Below are 19,934 nucleotides of genomic sequence, written 5' to 3'. Positions count from 1 at the left end.
GTTCTTTGGGTAAACATGGTATCTTTCATTAGACCAACTAAATAGTTGGAAAAATTGTTTCTTTGCAAGTTTTTGGGCAGAAACACCTGTCTTCAAGCATAGAGAGAGTTTGAGCATGTTCCCAACACCCCTGTAACATGCTAAAACACCCTTTCCAGTCCTTCTGGTGACTGAGCGCTAGACTTGCCAGGATACTCAGAGGAACAGTGACACCTTTACTAATTCCTTGGTCAGCTCAAGGCTACACAATGACCAAGGAGTCATTTCTGCACAGTTGTTTGGGGAGTGAGCGCTGAGATTAAAGCCACCTTTAATGGAATGGGAAGATTGAACGTGGCTGCTCCAAGGGGTTGTGCTCAGAACAAGCTGAGCAGTTCGACCCACCCCAGAAGTGACCATCCTGCTTTCAGAAGGTGCCACTTAGGGAGGGGAGTGCAAGCACACGCTCTTCCTTTTTTTAGCAACAGGAAGCAGTTGCTCTGCGTGTGAGATGGGCTGAATATCCCCTGGCGTTTTTTAAAGAGAGCCTCTCTCCTCAGCGAGTCCTTCCATGGTAATAAGCATAACCCAGCATGCATCTTCCCAGCCGCTTACAGAGGCCCAACAGTAAGCTGGCAGCAGCACTTACCTCTCAGCACGGGTGCTCAGCCGCCTCTCCTTGCAAGGGGGAGCGATCATGTTCTTGCAAAAAACAAAGCACTCCGGGTTGCAGAGCTGCGCGTACATGATGCCACACTGCCCTGGCGAGCTGCGTACCTGGAAATAACACTGTGTCAGATGCATCTCGAGGGCACTTACAATACGATAAACTGCAATGAAAGAAGCTGGTGTCCATGTTTACACAAGTGACCCAAATGCATTGCCGTTTCTAACAGATGAGCCTTTTCTTTTCCAGACTGCCACAGCTTAGTCTCAGCAAGGCTGCAGTCAGCTCAACAAAACCAATGGCTACTGGATTTTTGCAGCAAGCCTGTTGTTGTGTTTAAACAACTGACAGACTACACAGGCACTAATACTGCACAACCTTTCCCCAAGTGTCTGCCTTTCAGCTTTTAATCCAAAGCCCGTCTTGGTCTAAAAGCAGCTTCAGATACTACTACAGTTCACCAGCGAGGACCTTGAAATAAATCTAGCTGTGCCTAGGATACATTTGAGGATGGGGTTGTTGTTTTTTTTTTAGAAATTTTCTTATGTGTGTGACCCCCGCTTATTCTGACCTGCGATCTCAACGGTCCTTCTGAGCACAGGGAAGATACTTAGCTCACAACTTGTATAGTAAAACTGGCTGATGCTGCAGGGGCTGCCTGGGGTTTTAATGGCAATCCTCTGTGTTTGTAGTGATACTCTGTTGTAATGTCAAAGGTTAATATTATTTTTGGAGTTAATTTAAGCAGCAGGGAAGAGCATGTATTGTATTCATGTACCAGGTTTGATTTTTGTCTTTTAAAAAAGAAATAATAAAAATTACAAGCAGCTTCTGCACTGAGTTTGGTGGGTACTTGTCAAGGGATCCCACAGGCTGCTTTGATACAAAACACCTGAACGGGCTCCTAACCTTCCCTCCACCCTGGCCCGTGCCTCACAGATGGCATCCAGATTGGTACTGCTCCCCGGTCTGAGCCCGGAGCAAACTCAGTCCTTTGCTGGCCTCTTTCACACACACCCGCTCACACTGCCTCCCTCTCAGGGACCTCTAGCATTCTGCCCACCTCTGGGCCATACGCCACTGCCCTTGCTCCTCTCAAGCGACCTTGGCCCTCTCAGGCCTTCAGGCTTTGCTACTCACACTCTGGCACTACACACGCAGCAACTTTGGGTCGCTTGAGCTCACCTACTCTACATGGCGTAACCTTGTGTCAAACGCTGGGCTGCTTCTGCTCCTAGCCCCTCACCAGGCAACTAGCTTCACACTCTCACTCTTGGGGTTGGCCCATGTACTGCCCTTGGAGCCCTACTTTGCACCCCACTAGCACAGTCCTTCAGGTGCCCAAGTTGCACCCTGCTGTGTGTGTGCCCTCACACTACTCACAGAACTCTACCTCCTCTGGGGTCTTCAAGGTCTCACACCCCGGCTGGGCTCAGGTGCTTCCCTCTAAGCATGCCTGGTCCCTGCTACAACTCTCTACACTACCCACCACTTGCTGGGGCTTGGGGTCAGGGTGCCCCTACCCACCTTACACCAGGGAGGTCACTGGCCTGGCATTTCTGGGGGCTCTTCAGCCCCACCAGGCCACCCTTCCCTGCCCGGGTGCAGTTTTCAGTCATGGACCATGGGGCCTTCTCCATTCCCATAAGCCCAGCCTTACCTCCAAGATGTTCCAGGAGCAGTAGTAGTTACACCCTACTGAGGGAGTAACATCAGTAGGGTGATGTTACTCCCTCAGCGGCTAGCAGCACGCTGCTGCCTCAGCCTTAGAGCACTCAGAGCCAAACTGCTTAACATGCATGTTATGCCCAAGTCACCGTGCGCACACCTGGGCAGGGCAGCAGTTACCAGCGGGACACCTCAAAACACAACAGTGACGAGGCCTTGGCTCAAGGCGCACTGTGTTGGCAGCCTTTGTGCTACAGTACTGGGGAAAGACCAAAAAACCCCAACCCTCCCCCCCCAAACACCCTCCTCCCAGCATCTAGAATAAAAAGCTATTCAAATAATTGGTTTGGCTTTTGCTCATCAGATTGCAAGTAATGCTCTATCCTCTTCTGAGTAAAAGCTGATTTAAAAAAATTGCAAAAACCCACTTCTGGATTAAAAAAGAGCCTAGAGATGTTTAAATACAAAGATCCACTGGGGGGGGGGAGCAGGGCTGGGTGTCAGGGGAGGAAAGCTTAAGCCCCTCTGCATTATAAAGAGGGTTCACTGTCCTTTCAGCTCAGCTTGTGTTGCTGTGGATGTCTGGTTTCCATCCCTGGGCAGGGCATGTACGCCTTTAACACCTCCAGGGCTGCCAAGCTAAATGGTAGCCCAGGCCCCTCTGATGGTCCCCAGTGGTCCCCACCTGGTGCCCAGAAGCATCTACATCTCAGTCGCTGTGTTTATGGGCATGGTGGTGATTTCTGCCTAGTCTGTGAATGGGCTAGTTATAATGGTTTCCGTAAGGTACAAGAAGCTCAGGACTCCTCTGCACTACATCCCAGTGAACCTGGTGGTGGCCAACCTCCTAGTGACACTCTTTGGAAGCACTGTCAGCTTCTCCAGCAACATCAATGGCTTCTTCATGCTTGGCAAAAAGTTGTGCGAGTTCGAAGGCTTCCTGGTCTCCTTAACAGGTAAGAATGTTTCCCCGCAGAGCTCAGCTGGCTGCTCTCAGACCACACTCTACCTTCTGCCATATGCCTCCTCTAACACCACAGTCCATAGCCACAGGCTTTAAGACCCCAGTCCATAGCTAGAACCATGGCACATCTATGACCTGGGCTACCAAATGGCTCCTCGAGTCTTCCCAAGCCACAGAATAAAGCCAGGGCTTTTATTCACAATGTGAAATTATAAGTCCTTTCCTTACAGCAGAGGATAGCAAGAAGGGACATCTGAGCATGTTCCCAGCCTTGGGCTGCACTTGAACAGGAATGGCAGAGTCATTTATTACAACCCCATACATTGGTGTCTTGCTGTTTACAATTGCTAACAGTGGACGCTTCCCAGCAGAGATGCTGGAACAGTCAGAAATCCAGGTTTTGGTGATAGTATCAGTACAAAAATGGCTAGACAAGTTCCCGTGTGTGGCAGCTGGGATCAGCAGGGAGGGTTTTTCAGGTCAGCAATGGTGTTGGTACAGGAGTGGGGAGCATTAAAACACAGCCGGTGGGGGCAGAAGGGCAGAGTGTTCAGCTGCCATTTCATTGTCTGGTTTTATGCCATTAAAAATATTTCTGTGAGTGTGGGGAACAGTGCACAAAGCCTAATGCCATTAGGCAATGCTCCAAGGAGAGGAAAATGCAATTTGGATCCTCTTCCTGCATTTTCTGAATCAATAATGTTCATACGATATCATGTACAGTACACTTAGGGCAGTTACACTCTAATTAGAAACCTGAATACTGCCCTATTAAATGGAAATTGTCCTGAGAACTATGTGGTAGCTATTTGGCCAAGTCTAAATTAATGCATGGAAAGTTTAATAAACCAGAAATACTTGGGGCTCATAGGAACAGTCACAGTACAAGCAGACTTAGACTATGATATCACAGATGCTTTTCACCTTGGTGGTTTTGCCTATTTGCTTGAAATTTCTGTTTACAACATCTGCAAAACAGCTGCCTGCAGAACGTCTGCCTAATGAGAGTTGTATGGAGTGAATCAGAGTAGCCTAGCTTAGGAAAGTCTGGTGTTTTAGGTCCAGCAGCTAGGGCAAGGAGTCTGCTTCCGCATTCAATAGTACAGCCATTCAAAACGCCACCCCCAAGATATGTCTCAGTGGTCTCTCATAGGTATCGTGGGGCTCTGGTCCCTGGCAATCCTGGCCTTTGAAAGATATATCATGATTTGCAAACCCACTGGAGATTTCAGATTTCAGCAAAAACATGCACTGATGGGCTGTGCCTTCACTTGGATTTGGTCACTTCTCTGGAGAGTCCCACCAATCCTTGGCTGGAGCAGCTACATACCTGAAGGTATGGGAGATGCATTTTTAGCAGCATTCAAGCCTGCAGCTTCCTTGTGCTGGGATGTAAGATTTCAAGACTGTTTTTCCACATGAGGCAGCATTAGGTCTTTGCTCATTAATGTCTCACTCAGAGATCATGCTCTAGAAGTTTTCTGCTTCACAGTGAATACGTTTTCTTGTGCACAGGCTTAATAACCAACTTGAGTTATGGAGCAGCAGAGCACTCTCCTGAATGCAGTCACTGGGCACGTCTACACAAGATGATTACCGCACAGTGGCCTAATAACACTGCGCAGGCACATGCTGAGCAGAAACTGTGCTAACACTCTACTGCACAGTGTTATTAGGTTACTCCTAAGTGTCAAAATAAAAAACATGCACCAACGCTACTGTGCAGTAGCACAAATTACTGCACACTGAATTAGTACTTGGTTAACCCAGCACTAAATGCGCAGTAACTATGGCGCATTAATGAATGTGCAGACGCACCCATGATGTCTTCATTGGCCTTGTATCTTGGTTGAAACCCAGAGCAAACCTATCCAAAACCTGTTCATTTAGAAATGTCATGTAACTTTATCAATATGCTTCCTCATAGTATAGATTAGGAATGATTCTGCCAGGCAGAATTCATAATGGATGATACCACCATCGTTGTTCTTGTGATCTGGCTGGACTCTGGAGCGCTCCTTATGTAAACTGGCCCAGGTCAGTAGGAACAGCACATGGTATTTGCTGTTCTTGGCTCTGCCACGGCAGGATTATCCCAGCATTGCTTCAAAACGTGCTTTTCCAGGTCTGAGAACCTCCTGCGGTCCCAACTGGTACGCTGGCGGCAGCAACAACAATAGCTACATCACGGCCTTGTTTGTTACCTGCTTTGTGCTGCCTCTCAGTATGATCCGCTTCTCCTACACCAATCTGCTGGCGATGCTATCAGCCATAAGTAAAAAGAGATTTCAGCAGCACCAGTCAGCTCACCCAGAGCAGCTCCAGTTTGAAAAACCAGACAAGCATGCAGAGAAGGCAGCACTCCTGAGACATCTCCAGTTAGAGTCTCTCTCATGTCAGGCTACAACTGTTCTCCATCATGGAGTTTGCAACTAAATTCACTCCACAAGGCTGCATTTGAGTCTGTGAACATATGATGCAGGCTAATGCCTGATTTGCACAGGCTGGCTTCCACATTTACACCCTCAGTGATTTGTGGCTGCAGCCTCATTCCTTTAAGGATGCGCAGGCTGGATCTGCAGCAGCTGCCAAGTGTGTTGACACCTCTCAGTGCCGTTGCCTGCTCCTGCAGTTCTTGTCATTCACAAAGCCACAGGACTGTTTGCATCTCCATGGCAATTCAGTCCTGAACTTCTTGGCTAAGGCTCCCCACAAGGGTGTCCATGTTCATGGCACTTGGTGTGCCAGGAGCATAGGGTGATCACAGTGTCAGCCAGGCCCCTGACCAGGAAGGGAGGGCAAGGCAGCCAGCAAACGGTGTAGCTGCACACTCCTGGCTCATCCAGCAAGCTCTTCCTTCATTGCAGGCCACTTTCTCAGACTGCATTCAAATACCGGTGCTGCGGTGACCTGCTGAATAGATTCTTTCCCTTACACTGCCTGTAGGTTGCAGCACAACAAAAAGGATCTATGACAACTCAGCAAGCAGAGTGGAAGGTGACGCAGATGGTGATTGCTATGGTGCTGGCCTCTCTCACCAGCTGGCTGCCCTATACCACCTTTGCTATGGTGGTTGCCACAAACAAAGACATCCCTATCCAGCCAGCTTTAGCATCGCTCCCTTCCTACTTCTCCAAAACAGCCACAGTTTACAATCCAGTCATCTATGTCTTCATGAACAAGCAGGTGAGAGACTGAAGTTATCCACGGGACGGAAACAAGCTTCCTTGAAGTAGAGGCTTATGGGAATAAAGTGGAATAGCACTCCTGGGGTTATCCAATATCAGGGGCTGGATCCCACTTAGCTTCCATTAAGAACTAGCAGGACCACACAGAGAGCGAGATGGAGCCCGGTTTTCTTCCGGGTTCTAAACACCTGCAAGTGCAGTGCTGGGGAAGAAGTGGGAGAAGGGCAAGGGACTTAATTTTAGACCAAAGCCTGCTTGATTGAGCCTGTGAAATAGAGCCCAGCTGTACAACAAAGATGGCTAATGCCTGCAAAAAACAGGACTAGCCATTAACAAGAACAGTCTTCCCCAAAAACTATTTGCCTTCCCCAATGGGTAAAGTATTGTCTGTACAGTCCCCTGCCCTGGAAAGCTGAATACCTAAAATCACAGTGAACATCTGTGCCACAAGTGACTGAGCAGGGTGTTTCTCTTGTAGAAGCACCAGCAGCCCAGACTGTAAAGTTCACCTGGTGCAGTAGTTTAGCACAAAGGATGCTCGCACCCAGGCTCTTCTCTGATGTGCTCACTTCTCTGATAACATGCGCTTTCCCCAATTAGTTCTGGAGCTGCCTGTTGAAAATGAACTTCTTGTGCCTCGGTTGCATCCCAGTACAGGTGGAAGACAACCCTCCAGCTCTGCCAAGCCCTTGTGTCAGAGTTATTTCAGCCTCAGAGGGGTGTGGAAATAAGGTGACACCTTCGTAATCAGCCTACGTGCTCCAACTCCTGCATGGAAGAACAGCTAGCTGCAGGCTCCACACATCCAGTCCCAGTTGCACGTGATGCAGACATGAGGAGTGAAGTTGCTGGCTGGTTCTTGATAGCCTGTATCCAGGGCCCATGCATACACCAGATATTAGAAAACAAAATTTCCAGCTTCCAGCAATATTCTCCACTTCCTGTCCTACTTCTGAATATGTAGACCGAAAAATGACACAAACTGTCTCCTCCAGGGGCAGGAAAGCAACTACAGAGAGGAAAATATCAGTGAGGGGAAAGTTTGATCTCCTAATGGAAGCAGCCCCCTCCTCTCCACCTCCTCACCCTGCTTTGCTGGGACCAGGTACTAACTGTACCAGTATTAGGTCTAGACTTAAACTTACTCTGAACGCTTATTTCAGTGGCAAATAGGAGGCATTTGTTCCGGCTGTGTAGATGAACCGGTACTTAGGTTGTTCAAGGCTCTTGTGTAATTTTACAGCAGGCAGTAAAAGTGATGAAAAATTAAAGAGGTGAGTTCAACTACAGCCCAGGCTAATAAACATCCAAGCATTGAAACACAGGTGTCTCCTTGTCACAAGCAGTCTATTATCAAATCCATGCTACTCCCTTTCAGGCAGCAAGCTCTGACTTGAGAAAAACTGAGATTTCTTGTCTTGGGGAAATAAAGCCTGTGCTCACAGAGATGAGCAGGATCAATACAGAAAAACAAGAATCCTCCAGACCAGCAGATTTATATTTTATTTATAGCCAAGGCAATAAGGAAAGGCTGTGCATGCAGTGATTCTCCAATAAAGGTGAAACAAAAGCTGCAAAGGGTCCTGTGGCACATAACAAAAAGATACACTAAAGCCTTTGGGGTCATAAAAGCGGAGGCATTATCAGGAAGTAGATGCAGAATGCCCTTAAGGAAAGCCTCTGGTGCCACTACAGCTACGCTGCTCTTGGAACCTAGACCAGCCTAAAATAGCCCAGGTGCAGCTACATGAGCTGCAGTCACACCTCTCATTTGCAGTGTTCACATTCTCCCAGTAAATCCCTTTGACTACAGGAGATTTTTAAATGCCAGATTGAAGATGCATGTAGGTGCCTATGGGGGTTCCCAAACCACCTAAGCTCTAACTCCTATCTTCTGGGAACCCCGTTAGTGCTTATCTGCATTTTTAAGCATCATGTTACCTTTGAAAATCCAGCCCACATGATTTAGTCACCATGGAAAACGAGATTGAGCTTCCTCCTCCCCACAGGCATGAACAGCGTTCTTTGTATGCTGTGCTTTTCCCCATTTTGCCTGATCACAAATTGTTTCCACTGGCCTTCCCTTGGATGTCAGGGTGCCTGTAAAGGAGCAGGGGCGAAGCACTATTTATAAGGTACTCACCTCAACACATGGCTTCTACCCGTTCCCACCTTCCACAATCTGCTGTCATTAAGTGGCTACCGTGGGGATTGATGAGTGGCCCTGGCGGTGCAGATATTAAGAGTTGGGGGTTGTTTTCTTCCTTGCCCCTAAGCACAAAAGCATATTTCCCTGGGGTGACATCTGATAATGAATGCTGACCATGCAGGAGGTTATCCGTAAGGAATGCCTTTGAGGCATGCACAGCCAAGCAGCGATGAGCTGAGCGTGGCAGCATTTGAGTACACAGAGCCTCGTTGGGGCCACTTCATGGACCACTTGCTTTTTCTTGCCTGGTTCCCTTAGAGGTGACTCCAACTGCCCCAGGCCTCGTTTCATTAAAGGTTTCTTGTAACACAATGAAGCACATCCCTGCCATGCCAAGTCTCCCTCTTCATGTAGGCAACACTGAAAAACAAATTGTACAGGTCAGGAGAACTGTATCTGTCACAGCATGGGCTTGTTCTTTCAGGACTGACAAGGACATGACCCAGCAGTGGAGTGTCTTAAAAGCAGCCTCTATGGAGCAACAGTGAGGGGACTGCCTAAGTGTCAAAAACCCCCACCCAGGTCAAAGGAGAATGAATCAAAGAAGTGACATTTTCAGAAGGAAACACTTTTTTCCCCACCCCCCATCGGGGAAAATCACCCGGCTGCTCTGATCACAGTAAGTGCAGGAACCTATGCTCTGGCCCACTCCGGTCTGGTACTTTGGACTACTGCAAGCGGAAGCTGCAGTGCTGCTCGGAAGTTGGAAAGCAAAGCCTGCTGTGCTCCTTAAAATGCAGGAAACGAGAATTATTTCCTATTAAACCGCTGGAACCAAACAGTTATTAGGGCTGTGAGCACTCTGGGGCAAGGACTGTCTGTCGGTATGCATTCAGTCTCAGCAGGGATCTGCGGATGCCACTGTAATAACAACGTCTTGTTTTAGGCAATAACAGAGATAGGGAAGGAGCTAGCATTTCCCACTCCAGTCAGTTTACATGTGCACCTGGACTCCCTGTTGCTTGATAATAACTGACAAGAGAGCACACAGCATTGACAAGCCCAGGCTGAACATGATTATGCAACAGGAGTAATCTAGAATCAATTAATTATGGTGTGATACAGCTTTCATTCTAAGCAGCTCCACCATCCCAAAATGCCACCAGCCACTTTTTCTCCCACGAATACACTGTCTGCTTTTATTTACAACTATTGAACTTTAATTAAAATGCATTATTGTTAATTGAGAAAGTTTTAAAATTAGAGGATGGAAAAGGCAAAAGTTGCTAAGTCAAGTAAGAGCTGCTGCTAAAAAACTGCAAACTTTGAAACCGTGTTTTAAGTTAAATGAAAGGATGGAAGCAAAAGTAACTTAAAGCCACATCTCCCCATCAGCATTGACGCATGCTAGCTGCAAGATCAACAGCCTGTTTATTAGCCCTCACGTGAACAGCCTTGGCTGCTGCCTGTTGCGGTAACTGATTTAGATGCAACACTGCCTGGAGAGCATGCACTTAGCCTGCAAGCTCTTTGGAGCAAGGATTTCTTTGTTCTGTGTCTACACAGAGCCTAGCAAGATAGGGTTCAAGATCATGATTGGGCCTCACTGTTTGGATGTGCTCTTCCAAAGCACCCTGCCTGACACTGTGCCTTGGAAAACTGGCTCCAAGACCCATGGAGTCCCAAGGTACCTAGAACACACAGTAATGACTGCAGCAATTCCAAAAGCCCAGCTGAGTTCAGTGGAGTTATACATGATGCAGGCTAGAACTTGATCCAAAGTGTTTTCAGATAATGGCTCCAAAATCTAGACGTTGCTACCAAGGATGTGACCCCAGGCTCCTTAAAGTCAAGAGTCTTTTTCCACTGACTTCAAAGGGTCTTTGATTAAACCCTACTGGGCAAAGAGCACCTATGTAAGTAGGGACCCAACCCTGCAACATTTACACTGTCAAAGCCGTGAAGCCCTAACACACTCTGTAAGCCATGTTTACCCTTAATTGAACTGCAATTCCTGCATATTGCTTCATTATTTACCAACTCAAAGAACCAAACGAGAGAGAGACAACCATACCTTTTGCTTATCTCCTATTCTGAGCCATTCCATGTGGATGCAAAGAACTACTGCAGATCAGAACCTGTCACTAGCTTCTTTTTTTGAGATAGCTTATCAAAATGTGCAAAAAGCTTATAGAAGGCCTGGCAAATATATAAGCTGTCCCGTGAGTTGTACAAACGCGGCAGAGAGGAGAAGCTAAATGAGAAATGCCAAGAATGAAAATAGTTTGAATCACAACCTAATTATCCCCACAGTTCCAGTCGTCATGACAATTTGGCAATTTTTTGCCAGAGTCCTTTTCTTGGAATTTGCACATGAATCAAATGAGATCCTATGTCCGGTGCTGGAGGCAGCCAGCCATCTTCCCAACGCTCTTCCCACCCACACCTCATCACAGATAAAGCTCATTAATAGCCATGTCTCTTACCAGCACTTTTTATACAGATTTCAGTGGCAAACTAACTAAGGAAGGCAGCTCTGGCAGGCGGACAGAGCATCAGGTGATGGGTCAGGAAACATCTCCCCACTGCTGTCACTGACTTATTGTGTGACCTCATTTCCACTCTCTCTGCCTCTGCACAGCGGGAGTTAATGCTTTTGGCCTCAGCAACAGGTTAGAAGACATCAGCAGTCCCACTTTAATGTTATTAACTTGTTCCGTTGCTCCTGGTGAGGCAAAAAGCAGCATTAGACTAGTCTGTGGATCTTGCGTTTTGCCTTTCATTTGCCGTTTTTTATATTCTACCCTCGTCTTTGGAGAACAGAAGAGGTACACTGAATGGAGTCAACAGAACAGCCTCCTTCCCCCACGCTCGTGACCTATCTCTTTCCCATATAACATCACACCAGAAGTTGCAATACTTAACAAACGTCCTACCTTTGGTAAACTAGTTGTCTAAGTCTGGCCCCACGACAGATGTTTCAGCTCCTTGATCTTGCTCACACTGGTAGAAAGACAACTGCACACCTCTGTTTCTTGTTTAACTTTCTGTATTGCTCCTGCTTACCTGGGTCCACGTGCAGCCACTCTTCAGCCAGAGGGTCTATAGAAGCAATAGGGCTGCATTTCTCTTAAATCTTACCCTAAGATAAATGTCACAACCAGTTCTAGGGTCTCTCAGCACAAGCTTGTCATCCTTGAGTAGCTCCATAAAAAGGTCATTATTAGCTGTATCTCAAAGAGGTTCCATCTGTTTGGAAATGCGTTAGCCTCCCTGGATTTAATTTTCAGACATGCTGATCTCCCACCTGTAGCACTGAACTTACTCAGCTACGTGTCAGTACCAGCCTACGGGTAGTCAAGGACCTGATGTCCATTCAGCAACACATTAGTGTTTTTCAGGTTATGAGGTTTGTATTCTTGCATATGGTAAAAACAGAAAGGGCAGTTGACTAGCTACCATTCTTCCACATACACAATACAGAAAAACTATTAAAGAATTTTGCACCAAGGCCATAACTTTAACTCTGGTTTTTGCATAGTTCTCTTAAAACAACACAGAGTCTGGACTTGAGGACTTCTGTAAGGTGAATTTTCATTGCATCTTACAGTTAAAACTGTTGTACTGACCGCTTTTCTCCTTTCTGGTATTAAACAACAACTTTCCCCCTTTGCTTTCCCAACACCATAACTAACTGAGAGAAATGAGGAAGCTGTTGTTACGTTAACAGTACATTTTGGTCCAAATCCTTCTGATTGTGCTGATATAGGTCCCTCTCTTGGTTTGCAGCCAGAGGGTCTGTAGAAGCAATAGGGCTGCATTTCTCTTAAATCTTACCCGAAGATAAATGAGGACACTGTGGTCACAACCAGAATCATTTCCAAATAGCTAAGTCACCAGCTATTATTCACTTTTGGCTGGGTATAGGATTCCCACTAATGAAAACATGGAAAAAGTAAGGCAATCCAGTACTTAAGGCAAAACTGGCATACTTTTGAAAGGCAGATTCTGGATCAGTGTATTTAATACCTAATTTAATACACCGATACAGAATTTATAATACCTGTCCTTCAAAAGGTAAGATTATCCTGGATTTGCAAGACTAGCACTGATAATATTCATCTCTATACTACAAGAGCCAACTCTTCAGAAAGGGCACACCTGAATAAAAAACCTGGGAGAATGGAAAAACAGAGTAAAATATCATGGAGCATTAGAATGGGATCCTCACTTCAATACAGTACCCTGGGACATGGGCTCTGTACAGTTAGACTTGCAAGGCTACTGCTGTTTCTGGTCGGGGCAATGGACAAGCTGTATTTGTACAGTATTTGTACCAAGTGGATTTATGCTGCACACAGACCTCAGGACTGCTTCTGGTTAATGTAATGATTTTTTTCCCTTTTTACATCAGTTCAGAGAAACGTTATCAGTATGGCAAGTTATACAAGTCCTACTGCAGTATGAGAGGCACCCCTCGGGGACTCAGCAGGGGCACAAAAATGCCTGGCTCACATCACACTTTGCATTGGCTCCAATGAAAAAGTTAGTCAAAGAAAGAAGCAACAAAGTGGGAAGAAATACCACATGCCAGGATACTGAAGTCAGAAGTCTTTTATTAGTATTGTTAACGTTAAGATAAATGAACCCAGGGGACAGGGTCAGGCACGCAGTTTCCCACTGCCATCAGGGAAGAGAGAAACATGCAGAGTGCCAAATACCTGAATGTGCAACTGAAACCTAACAAAAAGCAAGAAGATGTTTGTGCTGAAGCAGCAAGGGGTAAATTCACACTTAGCTCACTTCTGCCTCAGGAGTGCTTTTATGTCACAAAGACTCCTATGGGCCAAAGTGCAATTAAATCAATGCGACCCAGACCCATCCAGCCCATGGTCTGAGTAAATAAGGGAGGCCTTAATGCTCTTAACCAGTTATTCTCCCATTCATTCCTGCCTGAAGCTAGCAGATATGCTATGCTGCCTTTACGCTGCCTGGCAGGGCACTTGCTTTTTCTCAGTTATTCACTTTTTGCACAAAGATCAATCCCCTTAATCATTTAAATCTGTTCAGTTTTTGATTACAGGAGCACCAGGAAAAGAGAAAACAAGAAATTATCCTGTCACATCTAATGAACAGAGAAAACCACACATCACATGGGCTGTAACAGGAGCACTTCTCTCTTCAACGTCGAGAAAGAGCAGCCACTGCATCAATTTAAAGAATTACAATCATTTTTGTCAATAATACTGGAAACCATATAATGCAACAGAGCCAGGAATACTCGTGCCTATGAGGATGAGCATGAGTGCTAGAGAAAAAAAACAAAAGCCAAAGCAGGCTTGACAGGAAGGCTGTATCCAGAAAACAGCTCCATTCTGCAATACTATTTGGAGCACTGCCTCTCATTAATAAGCAGTGGCTGCATAAAAATGAACCAAAAATTAATGTACCAGATGTGTTTGGAGAGCAAAGCATTTGGTTCATTTTTATGTATTGTTATAGTTTAGGGAAGACCAAGCACTGTAATATTGCTTATGTGCTGGAGAGGGTTGCAAATCACAGAGGTAGGTACTGTATAATGGGGAAGATAAGAAAAAAACATGCTGGCTTTTATTTAGCTGTTTACTTCAATCACTTAGAAGGGCTGCTCTGATCCAAGACAATTACCCTGGAAAAGAAAGAATAAGGTTAAAAAAAAAAAAAAAATGTGTTTAACACACACGCGCACACAGACACATAAAGCTCATTGGGAGTCATGGCAAATGAGGTTTCATAGCACTGTCTCTGGCTCCTGAACCAAAGTTGGCAGAGTGAGAGAACGCACAGGCTCTCTCATTTCTGCAAAAGCCCCAGTTTCTACAGATTTTAACTTGGGACAGAAGCTAAGGAGAAGACATGAACCCCCAAATCGTGGTAGGCCTTTTCACTGCCATTTACTTTTAAACTAAATGTCATGGTGAGCTAGGTCTTTGTCCTCCTTTTTACTTAGCCTGAGAAAGCTTAATGTGAATTTTGGAGTACTCATCGGTGGTACCACCAGAACAAACTTTCACATGTACAAAAGATCTAAAAGAGGTTCACCTGACTGGAGAAGTCCAAGGCAGCCGCTGCAGTAACTTGGGTTTCTGAGCCTCGAGATTTGTAGCTGGAAAGAAAATAAATCCAGTACAGAAGTGATAAGAACATGTATATCTGAATGCCCCAATACTTCCGGAGTTTTGTTGTTAGCATGTAATAAACCTGCTGAGACTGCTGCTGCAGATCCCTTATTGGGTCCATTACAGCTCAATCAGAAACGAGCAGCAATTAGACACTCTTTGAAAAGGCAGACTGTGCTGTAGGTTCTCTGAAGAATCACTAGTGGTGGGAAGGATTTCCTGCATGTAGTAGTTATGGGCTGATTCTGCCACCTGAGCTACTCCACTAAATACAGCCCAAGACTGTTAATAAGCGTGGCAGACAAGAGCCTTCCATTTCCAATGGGTGTGTTTAGACAGTAACTGTCAACGTTTTCAGAAGGGATGAGTGATCTGGAGAACTTCAGATTTTGGGCATCTCACTTGCAAGCTAACATCTACCTCTGAACATCAGGTTCTTCTAAGTCCTTTTTTGTTAAGCCCTGAAAATCAACGGTCACTTTCAAAAATCAAGGCCTACAACCTTATGATTGCATTCTCCTGTTCACACAGGACAAGCAGATCGTCCATCAGGGCATCTACTTTAACTCTTCTAGTAGAGGTCTAGAGTTCAGAAGGATTTAGACACTAATGTACAATCAACATGGCCAGTCAGAGCACAAGAAGACTCGAGTCGCTAGCACCCCTGATTCTGTCATTTTGGCAGTTGTGTGTATCCTGACCTAATTAGGTCAGCTTGCTTCATTATTTTGTGGTTGTCTCGCACTACTCATCCCATATGCTATCCCTGACTGGGCAAGGAGTGTTGCTAATGTATAATTAGAAGAAGCTCATCTGCATTAAAACCTCCATTTTTTTTTCAATTTTTGGATCTGGAATCTTAGTTCACTCTTGCCATATTTCCTGCCTGAAGGACCAGCACCAAGAAGGTGGCATTGTCTCTGATGCTATGCTGCCATATGTTACAGGAGAGCTGCTTCTGCCAAATTCAAAGAGCCCATATAAATTGGTTTTGATTGTATGAGCAGGAGCATATCAGTGGAAAGCCACTTCACCTTTAAGATGCTTAGAGGCAGCTAATTAAGACTCCTTCCTCTAAAGAAGAAAGGAACCCAGCTTCTGCTTCTTGTTTCTAGGAGGCAGAAGAACAGGCTAGGAGTCTGATTCTTGAGGGACTCCTTAATATTAGTACCTATGTCACAGGTTCAAATCTAATCCAGGTTAACAGTCAAGGCTTTAGCATGTCTTAGCCAAGGAGGCAAGATTGTAGAACAAGTGGTCCCACTAAAGCATGCCAAAGGACCGTGTGGGAAGCTCCACTTACTCCATTTGAGAGAGGCAGCTCTTTAACTCGCGGGAGAGTTCCCCAAGCTCAGTCTAACACTTTTCATCAACAATAATAAAAATCAAAGATAAAAAAAAAGTATATAAGAGAATTTAATTCCAAAGCAGCTTCCTCTGTTGTGAAAGCTTAGGGCAAAAGCAATATTTCTGTGCTCCTAAGGGCAAGGGAAGCAGTCAAAGAACAATAACTATTAACAGACCTGCTCAGTGCAAGCTATTTATTATAAATAAAGTCAGGGCTGCCAGGCTAGTAAACAAGATATTGCCATGCACAGTATATAGCATCTTTATGGATAAAAAAAAGACCTTCAGTATTCCCTGCACGGCTTTCTGTCTCTCTGCTTCCTGCCCTGGTACTGCCTTCTTCTATTCCACTCTTCATTCCTTCCTTTCCTTGATCTTTAAGGCTTGTTGCCCTTCAATGACAGAGATTTGTGTGTCAGATCACAATTTTATATTCTCTCTCAGGGAAGGTGAAATAGAGACCATTAAAATATAAGCCTCTGAAAGAGCTAAGTGCCTGAGTTTTGCTCTGGCCTTCTGGCGTGCAAAGCCAGAGATCAGTTTGGAGATATGCATTACATTTACAGTCAGACTCCAGTGATTCCCCAGTGCCCTCCTTTGTGGATCAGGAATTATCAAATAAGTCAGACAGGATAATGAAAGAGGAAAGCCACTGCACAGCTTTTCACTTCTTTCTTTCAGCAGATCCCTGTAACGTCAGATGTTCTCTGGGCCACATCCAAAGCCCACTAAGCCCAGGAGTTTTATATCAAGCCCACTGTGAACATGCCTGCATTTGTACTCATGGGATCCTGCCTGCTCTTTGCCCAGTCTTTTTTTAGTCCTCAGGATAGTAGCAGTGGGTGAGCAAAGAAATGCTAATGCCAAACAAATTAATGTGGGATGGCACGTTCCCCTTTAGGAGGAGGTGTATAACTAACTGTTGGCAGCTGGCAAACAGGAGCAGAGTGTCCTTTCTTTCTTTTTTAATGCACATTCTTCTTTCCCGTATACTTTCAAAAGTCAGTGCTGAAGCAGCTCGTTTCCAGCTCTCAATGCGATGGACAATTTGAATGTCTGCCTTGAGACCATCTTAACAACATTTTCCTTTCTCTTTGTCTAGCAGTGGGTGTCCTGTATCCCCTCTCAGATAGATACCTCCTGCTGAGCTCTGTAATGCACTGCTGCCAGCTGACTGAAAGCTGAATTTCTAGAGCTCCCAGCACAGGTTTATAAACAAAATGAAAATCACAGTAAACTTGATAACCTAATGTATGAAAATTAGTTATCCTCTAACCTGAGAGGAAGTCCCTCAGGTCCTCCTTGGACCTTGTCAGCCTCAGCAATAGGGTGGAGCAGTCTTTCTAAAGCATCATCAAGAGTAGAATGAGCCCTGTTGAAGGAAGTGACACTGTCAAGTTAGATATTGTACATTTTGAACAACAATTTTCCTTTCCTGAATTACTTAAGATGAATAAAACTGAAAGCATTTTTGGAAAAAAAACAAAAACAAAAACAAACAAACAACAACAACAACTTATTTGTCAACATTTATAGTTTCATTTTGTGCTTCCTACAGCTTGGAAAAGAGGCCTATCAGTTTCACACCCATTTTTGTCACTTTTTCTTGCAGATTCTTATGAGCCAACATAAAGCTGCCACTTTAAAGCCCTGTATAATAGGATCTGAATGTAAGTGAGAATCATGTCCTGAATGCTTGTTATACTGTGAAAGCACATGTGGATCAAGTATCATCATTTAATTGAGGTGTGTAGAACAGAAGTAAGCAGCACCCAGTAAAGATGAGCAAGATAATGGAAGTGGACAACTCACTACTTGCACAAAATCACCTACCCGCCGCTATTGAATTAGCTCTGTTAATTCTTTCCAACCTGATATATAAAGTTCTTTAGAAGGAACATCCTTATTCTTCCCTTTCAGTACCTCTCTGTTTCTTCTGTTTGATTCAATGTCTCTTTAGTCCAGACAGTATGATCTACTGCTCCCTGATTTTCAATTTCCTCTGCTTCCTCTTTGTCTGCCAGTTGACACTGACTGGGAACTATTCACATAAACAGAGAAACTTTAATCTCAGCAGATACAAATGAAGTGGGTAAAGAAATTAAACTGCTTGTATATCTTATTGTACTTGGGAAACTTTCAATCTATTTCTTTAGCACCCCAACCCCAACATCTGGTTTTCTGACAATTAAATAAGTTCACAATTAATCTATTTTTAGAAACTGTCGATAGCACGATCCAGGTAAGTAGAGAAACTGACCACATTTTTATATGCACAGAAATTAACACTAAAATGTAAAATATAAGAGGAAATGTATCTAATCTTTTCCCCTTCCATTAACCAACATGGGGAAAAATCAAGGACCTGTGGATATTGGCTTTGTTGCCCTAGTTAGCTAAGTTCAACAATAATTAGACTTATCTCAGGAAATTCTGTTCCCTGTGGCATGTGAGTTTATGCAGTCACCTTCTGCTAAGCTATGATAAGAAGGAAGCAGCAGGCTGTCACAAGCACGGAGTCTGAAATAGCTATACTTTATGCAAATACAACAAAGGCACACTGATTGAACAGCAAGCAATACAGGATGCTGCATTCCTGACCACCTAAAAACAAGATACCCCCCTGAATAAACAGTCACAGTGGCTTCTTTACCTTGGGTAAAAAAATGTAAATGGGTAAAGATCTAAAACAACTTGTAACATAACACAGACAAGTGTCAGTATCATCCTCAAATGCCTATCTGGTCTGCATATCAGATAGCTGATGTTTCTTTTTCACTGCTCTTCCACTTCCCTTTCTGCCTCATTAACAGTGAGCAATTAGACCATCAAGATTTTCCGTTCACCTGACAGTTTGACCTGGTATCTTAAAATGGTTTCCATCTGTCACCATTCTGAAGTTCAAGGGCTTGAGAGATTCATTCTTACCTTTGGCTGCTAAATCAGAACATGGAACACAATACTGGTTCCATCAGCATGTTCCAGGTAGCTGGAATTTTCTTGCAGTATATTTGTGACCAAAGGGGTTAATTCATTACAATGACTGAGAAATACAAGAGATTCATCTACATACAAAGTTATATTGCTACAGAAACAGAGGATGTATTGAACACTTCTTGACTGATTTGCTCTTGAAGTGGGAACGCCAGCCCTGGGCACCCACTTCAAGGGGACGCAAGAATGGCAGCAGCTGCCAACCTAGCCACCACTGCTGCTGCAACCAGCCCGGCGTCTGCCACCACCCCTTGTGGCTGCTGCCATCCAGGATGCAGACCCTGGCAAGTACACCTTTGCTCACAGCCTTCTGTGGAAAAGAAGAATTCTCCTGAATATCTGTGCTAGGAGAACAAACACAAATCCTGCAAAAGCCAGTAAATAAAAGCTTAGATGCACACTTGCAGCTATTACCCCAGTCATTTATTTCAGAACAAGAACTGCTCTGCAGCAACACAAAAGGTTGTTTGCATTTATAATCTTCTCAAAATTGTCAATTTTCAACAACTAACCTTTCACTGGCACTCTGCTGCTACATGATCCCTTCTCCTGAGAGGCAGCAGTCTGCTGCTTTAAATATTCTGTTAAAAAACAGCACATATTTCTTTATTGATTCAGATGCTCGTTCTAAATCCATTCCATGACACACTGGGCAATGTGTTACTTGCTCCAGCCAAACAACATGTAATTGCAATTGATTCATAATTTAAATCTTATAAATTGGCATTGATCACAAACTACCCATCCTGTGCCAGCTTCCTGTCATCTTGGTCTGGTGTATGTGAAAACAAATGGACTAGATATGTCAATACATGTAATT

The 19,934-nt window shown here is 44.8% G+C and overlaps 2 protein-coding genes and 1 long non-coding RNA gene across 10 annotated transcripts in view; 1 reads left to right on the top strand and 2 right to left on the bottom strand.

The window, feature by feature from the left end:
- Positions 1 to 705: 705 nt before the first annotated feature.
- Positions 706 to 9,305, bottom strand: LOC109317188. Of its 3 annotated transcripts, none has more exons than XR_002103002.1 (3): positions 8,670 to 9,305; positions 8,408 to 8,590; positions 706 to 809 (listed from the first exon to the last, which is right to left on the bottom strand). It is a non-coding gene; the product is annotated as an uncharacterized LOC109317188 (long non-coding RNA). The 3 variants fall into 3 exon arrangements; XR_002103000.1 differs by having other exon boundaries at positions 8,408 to 8,566; positions 8,670 to 9,302; XR_002103001.1 differs by lacking the exon at positions 706 to 809 and adding an exon at positions 6,830 to 7,333 and having other exon boundaries at positions 8,408 to 8,566; positions 8,670 to 9,303.
- Positions 2,895 to 6,831, top strand: LOC109317187 (pinopsin-like). Its single transcript, XM_019545720.1, is given in 5 exon segments — positions 2,895 to 2,992; positions 2,994 to 3,270; positions 4,432 to 4,614; positions 5,404 to 5,546; positions 6,225 to 6,831. Coding segments are annotated over 5 exon segments (927 nt in total). The 5' UTR covers positions 2,895 to 2,920; the 3' UTR covers positions 6,477 to 6,831.
- The window catches only part of TEX14 (testis expressed 14, intercellular bridge forming factor), a 50,235-nt gene continuing 39,606 nt past the window's right edge, over positions 9,306 to 19,934 (bottom strand). For 2 of the 6 annotated variants that reach the window (XM_019545707.1, XM_019545705.1), the window contains exons 26-31: positions 19,627 to 19,695; positions 18,044 to 18,161; positions 17,397 to 17,492; positions 16,403 to 16,512; positions 14,697 to 14,760; positions 13,215 to 14,283 (exon numbers count right to left, since the gene is read on the bottom strand). In XM_019545707.1, coding sequence (XP_019401252.1) covers positions 14,247 to 14,283; positions 14,697 to 14,760; positions 16,403 to 16,512; positions 17,397 to 17,492; positions 18,044 to 18,161; positions 19,627 to 19,695 — 494 coding nt within the window. In that variant the 3' untranslated portion in view covers positions 13,215 to 14,246. Of the gene's footprint in view, positions 11,865 to 13,214; positions 14,284 to 14,696; positions 14,761 to 16,402; positions 16,513 to 17,396; positions 17,493 to 18,043; positions 18,162 to 19,626; positions 19,696 to 19,934 lie in introns of those variants that run through there. The other 4 variants (XM_019545706.1, XM_019545708.1, XR_002102997.1 and 1 more) reach the window with 4 other exon arrangements.

Source organism: Crocodylus porosus, unplaced genomic scaffold (assembly GCF_001723895.1).
Source record: "Crocodylus porosus isolate Cpor-Errol unplaced genomic scaffold, CroPor_comp1, whole genome shotgun sequence".
In the NCBI taxonomy this organism is placed as follows: Eukaryota; Metazoa; Chordata; order Crocodylia; family Crocodylidae; genus Crocodylus; species Crocodylus porosus.
Note: the sequence above shows the minus strand (reverse complement) of the source record. Positions and strands in the feature narration are given on the sequence as shown.